At 44.3% G+C, this 20385-nt stretch overlaps 1 protein-coding gene across 1 annotated transcript in view; it reads right to left on the bottom strand.

Moving 5' to 3' along the window:
• LOC132807082 (zinc finger protein 208-like) overlaps window positions 1-18810 on the bottom strand; it is a 126276-nt gene extending 107466 nt beyond the window's left edge. The window contains exons 1-2 of the mRNA XM_060821384.1: window positions 18660-18810; window positions 10139-11464 (exon numbers count right to left, since the gene is read on the bottom strand). Coding sequence (XP_060677367.1) covers window positions 10139-11067 — 929 coding nt within the window. The 5' untranslated portion in view covers window positions 11068-11464; window positions 18660-18810. The remainder of the gene's footprint in view (window positions 1-10138; window positions 11465-18659) is intronic.
• Window positions 18811-20385: the final 1575 nt, after the last annotated feature.

The following is a 20385-nucleotide window of genomic DNA, read 5'->3' as shown; positions in this document are numbered from 1 at the left end:
TAAGCTTCTATTGTATGGGACAAAGTGACAATCGCATATCCTGATGCGGGTTTGCCCTCTGGAGAGACAGAAGAACCATTGACAAAGTGAATTGAAACACGAGTTTGATTCATAAGATCAGGACGTGGTTTAGTAACAAGGTCATTTATGAGAACACAATCATGGGGAGGATCTGGCAGTTCAAGAGGCTCTTCCTGCAAAAAGGTAGCAGGGCTAATGTTAGAGCAGTATTTAAAGGAAAGAAGCAAATTCTGAAGTAATGAAATCTCATAGCGAATAAGACGAGCTGCAGTGAGGTGTTGAGTACGTTTAGAGGTAAGGAACAATACCACAGAATGCGAGGTGCAGACTTCTACATTTTGGTGTCAAGTTATATTAGAGGTAGCCACTACCATAGTATGGATGGTAGGGAGAATCTGGGTGCAGGAAGGCATACCTTGAGCAATGGGGTCAAGCTTATAGCATAATAGGCAATAGGGCACCAAAAGGAGCTATGGTGCTGAGTGAGAACAGCAGTAGCACAGATGTCAAGGATGGCAACATAAAGATGGAAGTGGCGGTCATACAAATGTCAGCCTTGCGCGAGCGCTGAAGAAAGGGAAGTTTTAAGCTCCGTAAAAGCTTGTAGTTGCTCAGGGGCGAATTCATACCATTGAGGTGCATTAGACGAGGACAGGGGAAATAATGTTTGGGTCAGAAGGGCACAATTAGGAATCCACTGTCGGCAATAATTGACAAGACCTTGAAACGAACACATCTGTTTAGGAGTAGTTGGAGGATCAATACGTTCAGGTGTCAAGCGCTGATCGAATTCAGAAATGAAAGTACCTAGTAAGTTACCTTCTTTCTGATTCATCTTAACTTTGCTGGGGGGTACAATATAGCCACATTGATGTAGATGGTTTAGTAAGGTAGCAGAGTCAGTGTGATTGGACATTTCGTCAGGGAGGAGGTCATCGACATATTGAACTAGGGTAGAGTCTCCAGGAAATTCAAGTGATTCAAGCTGGGTGTGAAGAGTCTCTGAAAAGAGTGTGGGCGATGAGTAAACCCTCAAGGTAGGCAAGTCTACGTATATTGGTGGCCCTTAAAAGAAGGCAAAAATGTATTGGGCTATCTGGATGCAAAGGAAGACAAAAGAATGCATGTTGGAAGTCAACAATAGTGACGATCTTGGCATCAACTGGAACTTGGCTGAGGATAGTAGCAGAATCGGCAACTAGAGGATGATGAGGCTCAACGATTTTGTTTACTTTACGAAGGTCTTGAGCGAGTTGCCTTTCAGGATATCCTAGTTTAGGGATTGGAAAGATAGGTTTATTGATGGAAGAATGGCATGGGACTGGGAGGTCTTGCTGTAGAAATGAATCAATGACGGGTGGAATGCCAGCTTCAGTTTCTGGTGTCGGGGGTATTGAGGTATAGACAGGAGGACAGAATTAGGTTTGATCAGAACGATGATGGGTGGGACCTTAGCAAGGAGAAAGTGAGGACTGCAGATGCTGGAGATCAGAGCTGAAAATGTATTGCTGGAAAAGCGCAGGTCAGGCAGCATCCAAGGAACAGGAGATTCGACGTTTCGGGCATAAGCCCTTCTTCAGGAATAGCAAGACCCACTTGTGTTTTAGAGGCCGCCCCGACTCCAGGATATACTGCGGCCTGCGGGTGAGGGTGGGTGTGACGATGATGATGGAGGCTGCCATGAATCAAGGAAGGCTGTGCATAGAATAGGATCGATCCTTGAGCAAGCAGCTGAATTTCATGGGAAGTTGGATCAGCATCAGAACCTACTTCTTGGACTTTGTGTTCTGGGTTCAAGTGAGTGGTGACACGGGGGGAAAATGAAAGGGTCAGTTTTCCAGATATGAAGGGGAACTGACACGAAAAGAACGCAATCAACTGGTGACCTGATCTCACCAATCACCCAAGCGTGCTGAGTAGTGCCCAGTAAGGGATTATAACATGTGTTCAAGTCTGAGATCATTCCCAGATGAGTCATAAGCTAAGGTAATGTGGGGGTGAGGGACATTATGTAAAATAGGATTGAAAGAGTGAGGATCCAAATCAAGTGACCACCATTGAGGCAGTTTTGGTTTGATATTGATGCATTGAACAAAATGAGGTGGATCCTGAATCAGGATTCCATCATCATGACATTCAATAGCAATATTTAAGAGGACAGAGGAGATCTCTAGCAAGTAGAGGGATATGTAATCCATTAGTAACAACAAAGCGAAAAGGGGAGCGTGACACAATTTTTCCACACCACTGTGAGAGGGGCAGTGTGCACATATCTATTAGAGGAACCATCAAACATTGCAGGATTTCATCATCGTCCGAGATTTGAAAATCAAAAGCAACTAGCAAGGTAGGTGGAAAGTGACAAAACAGGGGCTCCTGTGTCAAATATGAATTCAATATCATGGCCATTAATGTTAAGAATTACTATGGGCTAGCGTTAAGGATTACTATGGGCTAGCATTAAGGATTAGTATGGGCTAGCGTTAAGGATTACTATGGGCTAGCGTTAAGGATTACTATGGGCTAGCGTTAAGGATTACTATGGGCTAGCGTTAAGGATTACTATGGGCTAGCGTGAAGGATTACTATGGGCTAGCGTGAAGGATTTCTATGGGCTAGCGTGAAGGATTACTATGGGCTAGCGTGAAGGATTACTATGGGCTAGCGTTAAGGATTACTATGGGCTAGCGTGAAGGATTACTATGGGCTAGCGTGAAGGATTACTATGGGCTAGCGTGAAGGATTACTATGGGCTAGCGTTAAGGATTACTATGGGCTAGCGTTAAGGATTACTATGGGCTAGCGTTAAGGGAAAATTTAAAGCAGAAGGATGACCTATATCTGGGAGTCAGTTTTGAAAAGGATTGTGTGCGGTAAAAGGGGCAACCTGCTGAGGCCCCTGGGGAGGGGGACTAGGAGGTTGCCTGTTGTTTCTGCTGCGGTGATGAACCAGGGGCTGGTTTGGCAAAGGGCAGCTCTTGGACCAACGACCTGGTTAATTACAACTGAAACAAAGGTGTGATTGTTGGGGGACAGAAGGTGGGTGAGGCGGTGAAGAGTGAGAGGGTGTATAGGGAGTGAGGGGCATCATGGGCCGTTGGGGAGGATGCATAGAAGGACCCCAAGGTCCATTTGGATGTTGTGAATACACAGTACCATTCCTACTATCCTGCCATCCTGGATGACAGTAAGAGGGTTCCATTTGATAGTCTGACTGACCTTGTGCACAGATAGGCCTAAATCTTGGGTTTAGTTCTGTCTTGACTGTGCCGATGGTACCTTGTAGGTAGTTAGCGTCACCAGAGTAAGTGCTATAGCATTCCTTAAAACGGGTAAGGAACTCCTCAGACCCTTCGCCCGAGCTGGGTTTACATGTCAAGACTTTACCCACATCAACTACACGATGCACTGCTTGGCAGAGACAGGTAATAATCCAATCTGATAGGTTCATCCTGGTGCTGGGCTACAAGCTGGGTATGATTACTACATTGTAAAATTTCTAAGAACTCAGCCCGTTGTTTAGGGAAAGGCTGCATTCTGAGGTGAAGCAGGTCTCGGGAGGCAGCATTATAAATGGTCTTAGTCCTATTAATGTAATTAACAGATCCCTCAGGATTCCTTCCATAATCTGCAGCCTTATTGATAATGCTCGAGAGTCATGAGGTTTCCATGGCTGATAAAGATCCATAAATTGGGCTTGTTCCGGGTTCAACAGCCTGTGGGTTAGGAATCCCTTCTATTTGGGAAATTTCCTTTTGGCCCTCCCACATCAGGGTGAGTGCAAGGTCTGATATTAAGGCCCCGAGACTTTGATAGCAAATCATTGATGTCTTCGGGACTTATTAGTTTAGGGGCAGTGGAAATCAAAAGGAGTCTCTTCAGTGTTTCTTCCAGGTTTTAATTTTAATTGACTCCCAGTGCGATAGGCACTGGGTTTGTGGTAAGCCGAACTCTTATTCGGCTGAGCAGCTTGGGTGTGTGTGTGTGTTTGGGGGGGGGAGGGGGTGTTGGAAGGTGGGGAGGTGGAGATCATGAGCCTTGGCACGTTCGTCATCAGAGTAAGGGGGGAGGGTTCAGGCAGGGAACCGGAGGTGGTCAGCTGACAGGATGGGAGGCATAAAATATTTCCTCCTCCGAATCAGTATCTCATCCACCATCCACAAATGGGTCTTTGGAAGAGGGGAGGTTGGGGTATACGGAACAGGCCTTGTCAGCTTCGTCCTGCCCAGCTGCAATTGCAGTCTGTTGTTATTCACCAGTTTCCTTTCTCTTTAGTGCCCATGACGTTTCAACGTACTGCAAAACGTTCTCAAAGTGTAACACCCTGACAGTTTCTGTTTTGCGTCCTATTTAAACGATCTCATTTAGGGTTCCGGTGAGAGTGAAATAGGGGAAGCACCACACAAAGGTGCGGACCGAGAGCAATTAAGGTATAATCTTACCTTGTGGGCCCATTGGTCTCGCGTCCAACCCTGAGGTGGAGCTCCTCTTTTCCAGTTTCACTCAAATGTAGCCCTTGTTGGAACCCTGCTTGCAGCGCCAAATTGATAAAGTACAGATATGAGACGGCCCATGGAGCCCCTTGTGGACGCAGACCTGTCAGCCTATCTCGGTTCGTCCCAGAGATCGTACCCTTTGGAAGTTTGGAATAAAAGTAAAACTCTTGCAGACAGTTTAGTTTAATTTTGAATTATCCCCTTCATTAATAGCATCACTGTTACGACATAACACTGATACCTATAAGTCAAGCTAATCAGATTCTATTAACCCTGGAGAGTAGCTGTCACTCTTCTTTCAAAGGCCCAGGCCAGCTACTCCGTATACTATCACGGATAGACTATCTTTATAACACAAGTACAAAGGCAGTACTGTCACAAACATGTTTTCTTTACACAATTTTTTTTTTTACAAAAGTACTGCATGTTCTGAACTACACAGATAACAGTGAAGGACAATAATTCTGGAGAGAAGTTAATTGATGCAGAGTTTCATTTCGAGGTCAGAATCAAACACTTACTAATTTCACAAAGGAACAGCCATGAATGTTATCACTCGATGTCATGTTAAGGCAAATATTCTGAATTGCCTCACTCTCCCTGCCTGTCTATTTTCTAATGCGCAGCAAATGTGCTCTATAATTCAACATTACACTTTAGTCTAGATAGACTCATAGTCATAGTCATAGTCATAGAGATGTACAGCACGGTAACAGACCCTTCAGTCCAACCCGTCCATGCCGACCAGATATCCCAACCCAATCTAGTCCCACCTGCCAGCACCCGGCCCATATCCTTGCAAACCCTTCCTATTTATATACCCATCTAAATGCCTCTTAAATGTTGCAATTGTACCAGCCTCCACCACATTCTGTGGCAGCTCATTCCATACACGTACCACCCGCTGCATAAAAAGTCGCCCCTTTGGTCTCTTTTATATTCTTCTCCTCTCACCCTAAACCTATGCCCTCTAGTTCTGGACTCCCCGAACCCAGGGAAATGACTTTGCCTATTTATCCTATTCATGCCCCTCGTAATTTTGTAAACCTCTGTAAGGTCACCCCTCAGCCTCCGACGCTCCAAGAAAAACAGCCCCATCCTATAGCTCAAATCCTCCAACCTTGGCAACATCCTTGTAAATCTTTTCTGAACTCTTTCAAGTTTCACAACATCTTTCCGATAGGAAGGAGACCAGAATTGCACGCAATATTCCAACAGTGGCCTAACCAATGTCCTGTCCAGCCGCAACATGACCTCCCAACTCCTGTACTCAATATTCTTGACCAATAAAGGAAAGCATACCAAATGCCTTCTTCACTATCCTATCTACCTGCGACTCCACTTTCAAGGAGCTATGAACCTGCACTCTAAGGTCTCTTTGTTCAACAACACTCCCTAGGACCTTACCATTAAGTGTATAAGTCCTGCTAAGATTTGCTTTCCCAAAGTATAGCACCTCGCATTTATCTGAATTAAACTCCATCTGCCACTTCTCAGCCCACTGGCCCATCTGGTCAAGATCCTGTTGTAATCTGAGGTAACCCTCTTCAATGTCCACTACACCTCTAATTTTGGTGTCATCCGCAAACTTACTAATGGTACCTCTTATGCTCGCATCCAAATCATTTATGTAAATAACAAAAAGAAGAGGACCCAGCACCGATCCGTGTGGCACTCTACTGGTCACAGGCCTCCAGTCTGAAAAACAACCCTCCACCACCTTCTGTCTTCCACCTTTGAGCCAGTTCTTTATCCAAACGGCTAGTTCTCCCTGTATTCCATGAGATCTAACCTTACAAAAACATCTTGCAGAATTCACTTCAAATCGTATCTGTTGAATCACAAAAAGATGAAACTCAATTTACCAAATGACAGACAATTACTGGTAATGAAGGAAAAACATTGTAAAGAATGTATATATCTCAATTATATCTTAAATGAATATCTACTCTGCCTTGGATAGCAATAACTGAATTTTTTTTTGTCAAATTGACAACTGCAATAGCAAAGCTTTAGAAAATCCACCATTGAACCCAATCTTTAATAAACTTTTTTTTTCAGGAAACCCATTTCAGACTTCAGGCTTCTCCAGCTACAATGAGCGTGAAGGAAGGATTAGGCTCGGTGGGGAAAGGGTGAGTAATAGCAATATCTTGGCTCTCACTCAAATATTCTCTGAAGGAAAAAAATGTGTCTGGATGGGGACCTATCCAGCAGGAAGATGATTATGGAGCTTTCAGTAAAAATGTCTCATTTGAGAAATGGAAGAACATCTCTCTTCAAGGTTACAGTTCAATTTGCTCTTTCTACATTCCTTGAATTTAAGGTTGTTGTATAGTAGGGTTTACTTGTGATCCATTAAAAGCAGCATCCAGTCTCATCTGAGTGCAGAACCAACTCAACTGACTGAACAAGTGAAACAACTATTCTGTCTGCTCCTTAGATGTGACATCCTCTCCTTCTCTCTCTCTCTGTTGACCCAACAGGATTACCAGGGCTGGACGTACCACTCTCTGAATACGATTGCTGATCTACAGTTTGCTTCTGCTGCTTAACATAAAGATTTAAAAGCTGCTAGCCTGATCTCACACAAAGCACAAAAACAGACCGTTCACTCATGCCTGCGCAGAGGATAAATTTCACTTGGAATAGATCACAAAACAACTACTGTTACCAGTCCCACATCTCACGTGCTTCCCATGGACAAAAGTTAAAAATCACACAACACCAGGTTATAGACCAACAGGTTTATTTGGAAGCACTAGCTGCTCCTTCATCAGATGGTTGTGGAGGATGTGATCACTGAATTTATAGCCAAAGGAGTCAAGTGTCATGGAAATGTGATACATTAAACAATTTTAGATTAACTCTTTCATCTTTTAGAAAGAGTTTCTGCTCTTTGGTTTGTAAATCCCATAACGTGTTTTTAATTGCCTTCTCAAGAATGTCATTTAAATGCAAAACTGGTCTGGGACCCAACGTTGAGTCAGACTGACATCTTTCTTAGAAAAGCTCTGCATTTAAATGTCATTCTCGAGAAGGTAATTTATAGATTATGGTGTAGGTTCGGGTGGATTAGCTGTGTTAAATTATCCACAGTGCCCAGGGATATCCAGGTGAGGGTGGATTAGTTATGCTATATTACCTATCGTGCCCAGGATTGTGAAATTAGGGTGGATTAGCCATGGGAAATATGGAGTCAGGGGATGGGTATGGGTGGGATGCTCTTCAGAGGGCCAATGTAGAATAGATGGGCCAAATGGCTTGCTTCCACACTTTTGGGATTCTATAGCCCCGTCAACCCCCCAAAAGGCGCATTTTATCTGCATCCAGCCCCTTTTAGAATTCTATTGGTTTCAGTAAGGTCACTTCTGGTTCATAGAGACATAAAGCACAGAAACAGACCCTTCGGTCCAACTCGTCTATGCCGACGAGGATTCCCAAACTAAACCGGTCTCACTTGCCTGCATTTGGCCCACATCTCTCTAAACCTTTCTTTTCATGTACCTATCTAAATGTCTTTCAACTTTATAACTGCACCTGCATCTCCCACTTCCTCAGCAAGTTCATTCCACATGCAAACCACCCTCCGTCAAAACGTTGCCCCTCAGGTTCCTTTTAAATCTCTTTCCTCTCACCTTAAAGAAATATGCCTCCTACTTTTGAGCCCCCCATGTGAAAAAAAAGAGTCCTTTGCTATTCACCTTACCTCCACTCCTCATGATTTTATAAATCTCAATGAGATCACCCTCCTGTGAAAAAAGTCCCAGCCTCTCCTTCTCACTCAAACCCTCCAGACCTGGCAAAGTCCTGGTAAATCTTTACCGAACCCTCTCTAATAGTATTCTTCCTATTACAGGGCCACCAGAACTGTACTCAGTACTCTAAAGTGGCCTCACTAACATCCTGTACAACCTCAACATGATGTCCCAACGTCTATACTCAACAGTGTGAACAATGAAGGCAATGGTGCTAAATGCCTTCTTAACCACCAGTCTACCAGTGATGCAACTTTCAAAGAACTACATACCTGAATCCCCGCCCCCCTCCCGCCCCGTTTTACAACACGATCCAGGGCCCTACCATTAACTGTACAAGTCCTGCCCTCCATTGTTTTAGCAAAACGCAACCCCTCACTTCCTATTCATACCTCTCTCATACACACGCTCTCTCTCAGACACACATACATACACCCTGCAACAATCTCACAGGTTTATACTCCATCACATTCACATTTTATCAAAAATGCACACACTCTTACGTACACGCTAACACATAAACTCACATGCACACACTCACACAACTCGATAGGATGAAATTGTATTGGCAGAATTATATTTGCAGATACATTCAATTTTGCTCAAAAAGCACACAATCTGCAGGCAGTCAATCCATGTCATATTTTATAAATTCCTGCTTTGGAAATTGAATCAGACTGGTTCAATATTGGGATACTGACAGACACAAACCTCACCTTTCATGCATTTTCTAAGCATTTTTTAATATAAATGCTTCAGTCATCTAAAGAATGTGACTTAAAAGATGTTCTGGGATTTACACATTAATGAACTGAAACCTGCAACCCATTCTAAATGATGAAAGATTTAACAGCAATCTAGATTTGTTCAAAATATCCGAACAGCTGCATGACACTGATCTTTTGCTATAAAGTCTGTGTTTATGATCCTGCTCCACAGCTGCCCAATGAAGGAGCAGCACTCCTAAAGCTAGTGCTTCCAATTAAACCTGTTGGACCATTACCTGATGTGTGATTTTTAACTTTATCCACCCCAGTCCAAGACTGGCTCCTCCATATCATTTCTAGTGAACACAGCCCACACCTCTCAGTGCTGCCATTAAACTTTTCAATGCTGATGAAAGGACGCATCCGCACTCCTGAAAAATTTACAGTTTCTTACGATACCAGCTACTCATTCACTGATGCATTTGATACATGACATTGGAAACTTGGTACAGGAGGCTGAAAGAAAGCAGTAGCTTTAAATCAAAAGCCTCTTGGAGCTCAAAGTTTTCAATAAGAGTCTGAGCCCAGTGGTAAGTCCAGGTAACCTTTATTGTGACCCAACTTTGTTACAGCTTCAAATTTCCCCAGCAAAAAGGTGCAAAAAAAGTAGCGGCTTTTTACACAGCTCAAGACCAAAGCACACATTCCCCCTCCCCGCCACCTGCCACCCGCCCCCACCCACTCCGTCCCACCCTACCCCACCTCACTTTCTTTACTACTGGTCACCACAGAGTTGCCCCTTTGTAACTGGATGCTTGGTACAGCTGTAACCCAGAGGAAGTATTGCTTCACTCACAATTTCAACCCATACCCTGTATCCATTTAAGTTTCGCCCCGCCCATCTGCTGGGGAAGGAATCAACCACACTGCTGCAGGTGTAGGCCAGACCAGGTAAAGGATGCAGCCGGGACAACTGAGTGAATCCTTTCCCACAGCGGCGGTTTCCGTCCCTAAAATGACGTGAGTGAATCAAATGGGGATTCCATTCCTCACCCTGAAAATGGTTTCATCGTTAAATTCTGACCTTCATGTTTCTGATCGGAGTCCAATTCCACCATCTGCCATGTTGGGATTTGAACCCGGGAGTCTCCGGAACTAGGTGGATATTCCAGTTGATACCGGCACTTGGCCATCGCTCCTACAATCCCCCTGCGATGGCACGTGAACTTGCTGGTGCCTCCGCAGGTGGGAGGAGCGGGTGAAGGCCATCCCACATTGAGAGCAGGTGAAAGGCCGCTCCCCAGTGTGGACCCGCTGGTGCCTCCGCAGGGCAGAGGAATCACTGAAGGCCTTCCCACACTCGGGGCAGGAGAATGGCCTCTCCCCTGTGTGGATCCGCCGGTGGGTCAGCAGGGCAGAGGAGTTCCTGAACGCCTTCCCGCACTCCGGGCAGCTGAAGGGCATCTCTCCCGTGTGGATCCGCCGGTGGGTCAGCAGGTGCGAGGAATTCCTGAACGCCTTCCCGCATTCAGGGCAGCTGAAGGGCCTCTCCCCCGTGTGGACCCACTGGTGCCTCAGCAGGACGGAGGAATGTCTGAAGGCCTTCCCGCAGTCAGGGCAGAGGAACAGCCTCTCCTCTGTGTGGACCTGCCGGTGCCTCAGAAGGATGGAGGAATTGCTGAAGGTCTTCCCACACTCTGGGCAGAGGTATAGCCTCTCACCCGTGTGGACCCGCTGGTGGGTTAGCAGGTGGGAGGCCTGGGTAAAGCCCTTCCCGCACTCTGGGCAGAGGAACAGCCTCTCCCCTGTGTGGACCCGCCGGTGCCTCAGCAGGTGGGAGGCCTGGGTAAAGCCCTTCCCGCACACGGTGCAGGAGAACGGCCTCTCCCCAGTGTGGACCCGCTGGTGGGTCATTAGGTTGTAAGCCTGAGTAAAGCCCTTCCCGCACTCGGTGCAGGAGAACGGTCTCTCCCCGGTGTGGATGCGCCGATGAGTCTCCAGGACAGACGGGGCACGGAAGCCTTTCCCACAGTCGTCACACTTCCACGGTTTCTCCACGGGGTGGGATCCCTCAGGTTCCTCCATGGACAAAACTTTAGTCACACACCACCGCGTGTAGAGACCCTTCCTGCCGTGAGTTCCTCTTTAACTGCTTCAGGACCACACTCAGTGCGCTGCAACAGTAGGGTCTCTCATCCAGTCCCACTGATACTGAAATTGTACTGAAACAGGAATGTAAAAGCTTGGCTCCTTCTCACAGAATCATAGCCGAAAATCATTGCGGTCCTGATGGATTGAGTGACTGTCAGACATTGACGTCAAAGTGAGGATTGCAGGTGCCGAGAGTCAGAGTCAAATATTGCAGTGCTGGAATAGCACAGCAGGTCAGGCAGCATGTGAAGAGCAAGAGAGTTGACAATTTTGGGCGAAAGCCCTTCACCTATTGATTTTTGAAACTTCCGTCTTCAGTTCTTCAAACACTCTGCGAAAAGAGATTACAAAAGTCATTGTCAGTGCAGGATAGCAATTCTACTTTCTGCAGAACATTCTTTTCTTTTGTTATTCCACAAAATTGAAAGCACCATCCCACTCTCTCTCCCTCTGCTCTCACTCCGCTCTAACTAATTCTTTAGAAGGTGCTGATTCAGAATCTTACGGTGCAGAACAACAAAAACGTCGAGACTGACATTTCTCTGAATTTTGAATAACTCCACCTCAAAGTTAATATCTTTCACAACACTGAGGTACTGCTGAGAGTGAGCAGGTCTGATTTTTGGAAATAAACTGCCAATTCAGGATGAACAGGCATTGTCACCCCATTTCCCTATCCATGTATCAGTCAAAGCAAACACTCAGACATAGTATGGTTTTATCTTCTTCATCTTTATTCCAGGCTCTGGAGGGAGAGAGAACGATCGCCCATGTGCACAGAGATAGGAGTTCTCCGTCTTCCCTCGAACAACAGATTCTTAATGAACTAGTCACTTACAGGGAGCAGCATCCAAATAAGGCAACATCCATGGGTAGCCATTACAATCAGTGAGTGTCAATACTAAAGATTAAACCATCTGGGGTTATACAACGAATACTACTTCATCTTGTTAAAAGGATTTGCATGGGGGGTCCAAGATGGCGGCGACCCAGCAAGACTGAGTCCACAGTGCTCTACCCAAAACTTGGGTGAAGTAGGCTATCCACCCCCACCACACTCACTAAACCATTTATAATAGTTGTTAACCTTGAATGGTTACCTATTAGTACATTTAAATAGTCTAATACTAGCTGGAAGATGAGTAAAGGGAAGGGAACAGGGCGGCTCTAAGAAAGCAGGGACCCCTCCCCCACCCTCTCCCTCTTCAGCTGCAACAAAGGTGTCTTCAGCTACTTCAGGAGATTTACCAATGAAGATGAGCTTTGAGGAGATGTTTGCCAGGTGGGCGGCGAAGATTGATGCTTTTATCGATGAGTCTCGGCAGAGCAGAGAAGCACTATCAGCTGAGCTGCAGAAGCAGGGCAGAGACATTCAGGAATTGGAGTGCTGAGTCAGAGAGGTGGAGTCGAAGGCCGCAGCCTCAGAGACTGCGATAAAATCGGCAGCCGACCACGTCCGTTTTCTCGAGAATCGAGTCCAGAACCTAGAAAACCATATTGATGACCTCGAAAATCGATGTCGTCGAAAAAATATTCGGTTGTTGGGCCTTCCCGAACAGGAAGAGGGAGGCCAGCTGACAGCATTCTTAGAGCATTGGCTGCCACAACTTTTAAATCTGCATAATGGATCAGGCCAGGTAAGGGTAGAATGGGCCTACCGGGTCACAGTACGTGGGCCCGGCTCAACCCAGCGCCCACGCCCGGTCCTGTTCCAGCTGCAGAGCTATAGGGAGAGGCAGATGCTCCTGGAAGCCTCAAGAAATCTGGGAAAAGATCCCCAAGCTATGACCCACAAAGGATCCAGGATCATGCTGTTCCAGGACTTCTCCCCAGCTTTGGTCCGAAAGAGGAAGGCATTCGATGAGGCGAAGAAGCGTTTAAGGGACTTAAATATCCAGTACTCCTTACGATATCCAGCGACGCTACGCCTTAGCCACGGAGGATCCATATATAACTTCGGATCACCGGAGAAGGCTAAGGAATTCTTGGACTCTCTTAAATAAACTGTAAGAGATTGTGGACGCTGGTCTGCCTTTCCCATTATTTTGGTTTACATCCCTTCATCTTTTCTGATCTTTCCCCCTATGTGTGTATGTATATATATGTATGTTGGGACGTTTGGTTAATGTTGATGGGGAGAGGTGGTTACCTTATTCTATTTTACTTCTGTTTTTAGGAGCGGGGTTGTTTTTCTTTCCCCTGTTATTTTGTGGTATTATATTTAAGTATTACATGTTGAGATTGTAATCTTATAGTTATATATTTATATATGGTACTAATATTCCCAAATATATTTAGATGTGGGTGTGGGTGGGGGTGGGGTGTTCACTGTTAACTCTAGCTTTATATTATATTTGAATTCTCCTCATTTTATTGAGGAACACCTGGGTCAAGGGTGGGGCACTGGTTGGAAGAGGGTAAGATGGACTGTGGGAGAGGAAGTGACGCTCCCTGGGAACAAGGGAGAAAATCTCCAATTCGGAATGTTTTATATCTTTTATACTTAGAAAGAGTTTTTTGTTATATTGTTTTGAGTGTATCAGAGAGTCTTTACTTTTGTAAATCTTGTATGCTCCATGCTCGGGATGTTCTAGATAGGGTTTCCCCTCCCGAGGGGTCTCGGATCTGTCCAGATGATTATGGCTGAACAGTCGGTTAAGTGGTGCACCTGGAATGTCAGGGGGAGCAATTCGCCAGTTAAAAGGAAGAAAATATTATCAAATCTTAAGGAGGAGAGAGTTGATATAGCTCTCCTACAGGAGACACACCTGTCGGATAAAGAACACTTAAAATTACGACAGGGCGGATTTGATCAGGCCTTTTTTTCCTCTTTTAATTCAAAAAGCAGGGGAGTCGTTATCCTTGTCCGGAAGAACTTCCCTTTTAAAATTCTAAATCGGATAAAAGACGAATCTGGACGATATATTTTGATTAAGGCCCTCATAAATGGAGAGGAATATGGGATCTTAAATGTGTACTGCCCCCCGGCACACCCCTTTAAATTCATAACGGAAGCTTTTTCAAAACTGATGGCCTTTGGTGCCCGTCATACAATTATAGGGGGAGACTTTAATTGTATTATGGATCCGGAAATAGACAGGATTCCCAAGAGTGCCGCTGGAGTATCTCCCAGATCTAGACAACTGGCGGACCTGAATAAAGAATTAGGATTGGTAGATGTATGGAGATGTCTCCATCCACAGGGTAGAGATTTTTCTTTCTACTCTAATCCACATAAATGTCACACAAGAATTGATATGTTTTTTGCCCCATCGATTTTTCTAAATTTTATATCAACCTGTAAAATAGGTACTATAGCAATCTCTGATCATGCCGCTGTATACATGGAAACTAAGGTAAAGAACAATGGGACATCCGCTCGGCATTGGCGTATGGACCCCTTTCTGATAAAAGATAGCAAATTTTTAAAGTACTTCTCCCAAGAACTTAAAACCTTTTTAGAAATTAATACTGGTACGGCTAGCAATCCATCAATGATGTGGGAGACCATCAAAGCTTATGCACGAGGTTTGATCATCTCCTATTCAGCGACCCAGAGGAAAATGAAGGGAGAGCAACAGCATCTGCTCGAAGTTCGCCTAAAAGCAGCCGAAACAGCATACGCTGATAGACCTTCTATCACAAAATTGCAGAGGATTACAGCTCTTAGGACAGCTTTAAACACCGCGCTTACTCAAACGGCTAAAAGGGAAATATTATTTGCGAAACAAAGATTATATGAATATGGCGACAAACCGGGTAGATACCTAGCATTTCTTGCAAAGAAAAAGAAAGCCCCTCAAACTATTCCGACCATCAAGGAAAGTACAGGTACCCTGACTCATGATCATAAAAAGATCAATGCGACCTTTAAAGAATTTTATTCTGAACTATATAGAGCGCAGGATTGTGAAGATAGGATTAGGAGGATGCAGTCATTTTTAAAAAATTTGACCTTCCCGGGCCTGACTTCGGAACAGGTGTCGGCCCTAAATACCCCTTTAACAGTCCAAGAAATACTTGAGGCAATTAGGCAACTTCAGAGCGGAAAAGCACCGGGCCCGGATGGTTTTCAAGCTGAATTCTATAAAGAATTTACAGGAATATTGGTTGACCCACTTATGGATATGTATAATTTTGCGCATAGTCAGGTCTGTCTCCCGCCCACGCTGAAAGAAGCAAATATTTCTCTTATCCTCAAAAAAGGAAAAGACCCAGAAGATTGTGCATCTTACAGACCAATATCCTTACTAAATGTAGACTTTAAAATTCTCTCAAAAATGTTAGCACTAAGACTAGAAAGGGTACTGCCATATATTATAAAGGAGGACCAGACGGGATTTATTAAGGGCCGCAGATCACCCAATAATATCAGAAGGGTCTTGAATATGATCCAAGCCTGTCATCAGGGAAAGATACCAGGAGTAGTAATTTCATTGGATGCGGAAAAGGCATTTGATAGGGTTGAATGGTCATATTTATTTTACACATTGGAAAGGTTTGGCGTTGGACAGGTGTTTACCAAATGGGTTTCAACATTGTATAATGACCCCAAAGCAGCTGTTATTACTAATGGGTTAAGATCGGATGGCTTCAGTGTGGGTAGGGGCTGCCGTCAAGGATGTCCTCTCTCACCATTGTTGTTTACACTGATAATCGAACCATTAGCAGAAGCCATCCGGACTGATCCTAATATAACGGCCCCGAGGATTGGTACAGGTAAACACAAAATTACCCTCTATGCAGATGACGTTCTCTTATTCCTCAGTAATCCTTTAATGTCAGTACCTCGTCTAATTCAAGTTATTAATACATTTAGTGCATTCTCAGGCTATAAAATTAATTTTTCAAAATCGGAAGCCATGCCAATGGGTGGTCTGGCTATGATACCCCACCTAATGGACGGATCCCCTTTTCCCTTCCGTTGGTCCCTGGAGGGCTTCTTATATTTAGGTATTTTTATCACGCCAGTATTTGATCAGCTGTATAGGGCTAATTTTGTACAATTAATGGAAAGGATAAGGCAGGACCTCCAGCGATGGAGAGACCTTCCGACTTCCTGGCTAGGTAGAATAGCATTAATTAAAATGAATGTTCTGCCCCGTCTCTTATATCCTATGAGAATGCTCCCGCTGATGCTGCCAAGGCTAGCCCTACGTAAATTATATGGCTGGTTGGGCTCCTTTATTTGGAACCATAGACGGCCCCTTATTAAGCTGAAGAAGCTACAGCTTCCACAGGCAAGGGGAGGACTGGACTTCCCAGACTTTAGGAAATATCAGTTAAGCTCCCTAAGTTACATAGCTGACTGGGTTTCATCTGATCCACAATCAATTTGGCTGGATATCGAAGCCTCCCAAGTAAAATACCCACTTATTAACCTTTTATTTTCAGATAAGAGGAAAATCATTACAGACCACTGTAAAAATCCCATAATATTAAACACAATTAAGGCCTGGCATATAATGCGGCAAAATGAGGGTAACTCACATAAAACATCCCCCCATGCACCAATAGTAGGCGCATGTGGATTCCAACCGGGGATTACAGATGCCACCTTTAAACTCTGGAGATCCAGGGGCATCTCATGCTTAGGGGACCTATTTAAAGATGGGATCCTGATGTCCTTTGAGCAGCTGCGTCTGAAATTCGGAATACCTAATGGGGATCTCTTTCGATACTTCCAAGTTCAAGATTATATACAGAGGAAGACTACATTAATAGATAGTCTTTATAAATCAGACAGAGAACGTAATGTCTTACGACCAGCGGGGGCATCCTCCGTTAGTACTATATACCATTTGCTACATGATGGAGTCTCAGGAGACATGGATGACCTGCTTAAAACATGGGAGCAGGACTTGGGGCTAGAAATCTCTGAGGATATGTGGAATGACATTTGGGAAAATGCTAGAAGAATTGCTATCTGTAACAGAACTCAGGCTATCCAACTAAAGATACTTCATAGGGCCCATATAGCTCCGGCTCGACTGGCAAAATTTAAGGCAGGAGCATCTCCAATGTGTCCCAAATGCAAAATAGAGGTGGGTACTCTTGCACATTGTCTGTGGACTTGTCAGAAAATCCGCAGATACTGGACTAAAGTGGCAAATACCCTGACAGAAATTTTAGGAACGGAAATTAGGGTGGACCCTGTATCTCTCCTTTTGGGCTTTTCGAACCTCTCATTTCTGGATATGCATGGGAAGAGACTATTTTCTATTCTCTCTTTCTGTGCAAGGAAAAATATTTTGGTGAACTGGGTGGCTGAGGGCCCCCCTGGACTTTCAAATTGGCACAGATTAATTATGGAATATATCCCCCTTGACTTCCTTACAAATATGGTGCACCGAAAGACTGAATTATTTTATAAAATATGGCAGCCCTTTTTGAATTATATAAATGCAGATATTTCGGCTATCCTAACAAGGGCTTTTATTTTGTGAAGATTTCAGACCGGGCTGCTCCAGGGCCCCTTGGGAGAGGAATCCCGCGCGAATACGGGTTTTATTATATTTGATGTTTATACATTCCGAGCATGTAAGAGACTTAGGTATACACTCTGGTTAGTTATAGGTTAGATTAGTAGAAAGTTGAGTTTTTTTTTCTTTTTTCGTTTCTTGTTGTTTTTTCTCTTTTTGTTTTCTTTCTTTCTCTTTTCTTTGTTAAATTATGACTATTGTATATATGATTTAATTGTACATCAATGTTTGTATTTGAGAGTTTTGTTTATTTTTGTAAATTTGCAAAAATGTTAAATTTCAATAAAAATATCTACAAAAAAAAGGATTTGCATAATGAATGCTTTTCCACCTTGTTCAACCACTACCCTTGCCTCCAGCACCTCATTGTTTACTGCAAGTTCTTATATGATCCAAGCTGAGCCTTTGCCCCACACAACTCAAAACTTAACTCTTTCCGTTCCTACTCATACCTTATACACTTTCTCATCGGTCATGCAGCTTCTTGAGGAACAACCAAATACAAAATGGTTAATGCCCCTAGGAAGTGGGGAGCAAAATCAGACATCAAGGCACTAACACCGACACCAGAGAGGTACTGCACATAAAGACATGGCAAAGGATTGTGGAAAGGTAGAGTCATAGAGATGAACAGCACAGAAATAGAGGCTTTGGTCAAACTCTTCCATGCCAACCAGATATCCTAAACTAATCTAGTCCCATTTGCCGACATTTGGTCCATATCCTTCTGAACACTTCCCATTCAAACACCCATTCGGATGCCTTTTAAATGCTGTAATTGTATCAGCCTCCACCACATCCTCTGGCAGCTCATTCCATACACACACCACCCCCGGTGTGAAAACGTTGCCCCTTGGGTCTCTGTTAAACCTCCAACCACTACCAAAGCCCTCACCCTAAATATATTACCCTCTAATTCTGAATTCCCAAATAAACGACCTTATTTATTTACCCTATCCATGCCCCCCATGATTTTGTATGGATAGGCCTCAGTTTCTGGCCTATCTTTCCATCCCTCCTCACCCGGGTGATTAAGACACATACCTGAGTTTGCAGAGTCTGCTCCCTCCCTGGATTCACTCCAGTTGCTGCAAGTGAGCACATGCTTCCCCCCTCCCCCTCCCAGGATGAAGAGCTGCCTCGAGGGAGGGAGTTTCACTCTGACACTGACAAAGGCCCCTTCCGCGTTGTGACGTCAGCGATGACACGTGCGGTCAAAGTGGGAAGGGGAGGGGCGAGGCCAACCGCGGGCACGCACTGCGCCTGCGCTCCCCTGCCCTGCAGCCCTTATATACTTCCCTTCAGAGAATTCCCCAGTATGGAAGCAGGCCACTGGTCCCAACGAGTCCACATCGACCCTCCCAAGGGTAACCCACCCACACTCATTCCCCTACCGTTGGACATTTACCCCCTGGCTTGCACATCCCTGCAAGGCAAATCCACCCTATTCTGCAAAACACTGAACACCATGGGTAATTTAGCATGGCCAAGCCACCCTAACCTGGACAAAGTTAAAAACACAACACCAGGTTATAGTCCAACAGGTTTATTTGGAAGGACCAGCGTTTGGAGCACTGCTCGTTCATTAACTGGTTGTGGAGAAAAAGATCATAAGGCACAGAACTTACAGAAAAATATTACAGTCCTGCCACTGAAATGACATTGAACAAACCTGGATTGTTAAGTTTTTCATCTTTTAGAATGGGTTGCAGGTATCATTAATATGTAAATCCCAGAACTTCCTGGAAGGCATGCTATTGAGATAAATTAAGGTTTTATAACAAAAGGTGACACCTCAGCTCAGACAATGCACTAAAGGTGCGAGGTCAGAGTCTGTCAGTATCCCAATCTGGAGTCATAGACTGGTTCTATTAACAAAGTGGAATTTACAAAATATGACATGGCCTGACTGCCTGCAGATTGTGCATTTTTTGAGCAAAATAGATTATATCTGCAAACATAATTCTGTAAATACAAATTCATCCCATGGACTTATATATGTGTTGATGCACAAGAGAGAAAAAAACATCTGAAATCTGAGCTGACAACACTTCCCCGTGATCAGTGCTTTCATTAGCAGTGCCAACCTTCCCTCACTTCCCATTTGACTATCCCCTCAATATTCAAGGCCCAATTCTTGTTATCCTGAGCTATGTCTCTGTAAGGAGTCTCAGATCATAATTATTCTCTTCATTATGTGCAGTCAATTCATTCACTTTCGTTACAATGCAGCACACATTCAGACACACCATTTTTAAGTTTCAATTTTTGTGTCTTTCGAATCCAGTTTTGATTGCTGGTACATTTAGTCTCCTTGTCCCTTTCTATCATTCTCTGATGTTCATTTTCCACATCACTACATTGCTCACTGGTCTTGATTTGGATTGGTCGTGCTAAGTTGCCCATAGTGTCCAGGGATGTGCACATTAGATGGGTTAGCCATGGGAAATGCAGATTTGTGGTGTGAAAGTTTAACTCAACTCCAGACAACAAAACTTTCAGTTCAAAGGTAGAGGGTTTATTTTCGGACAGTCGGCGAGAGATTCTCAGTGACACCAAAAGGAGTCATGTCACCTACTTGTGGTGGCACCTCTCAATGAATCTCTGCACTTTACATGCAAGCAGTTTGTTTAATATCTTATTTGGGCATGGCTAATACACAAGTCTACAGGTCACACGGCTTATTGCTGGTATGTTGGTTAAGCCAGGTAATTCACAACTTTACAATGCCTGGATATTGCTGACTTCCTGTGACAAATAGTAAATGGTT

The sequence above is a fragment of the Hemiscyllium ocellatum genome (assembly GCF_020745735.1).
Source record: "Hemiscyllium ocellatum isolate sHemOce1 chromosome 27 unlocalized genomic scaffold, sHemOce1.pat.X.cur. SUPER_27_unloc_1, whole genome shotgun sequence".
Lineage (NCBI taxonomy): Eukaryota > Metazoa > Chordata > Chondrichthyes > Orectolobiformes > Hemiscylliidae > Hemiscyllium > Hemiscyllium ocellatum.
Note: the sequence above shows the minus strand (reverse complement) of the source record. Positions and strands in the feature narration are given on the sequence as shown.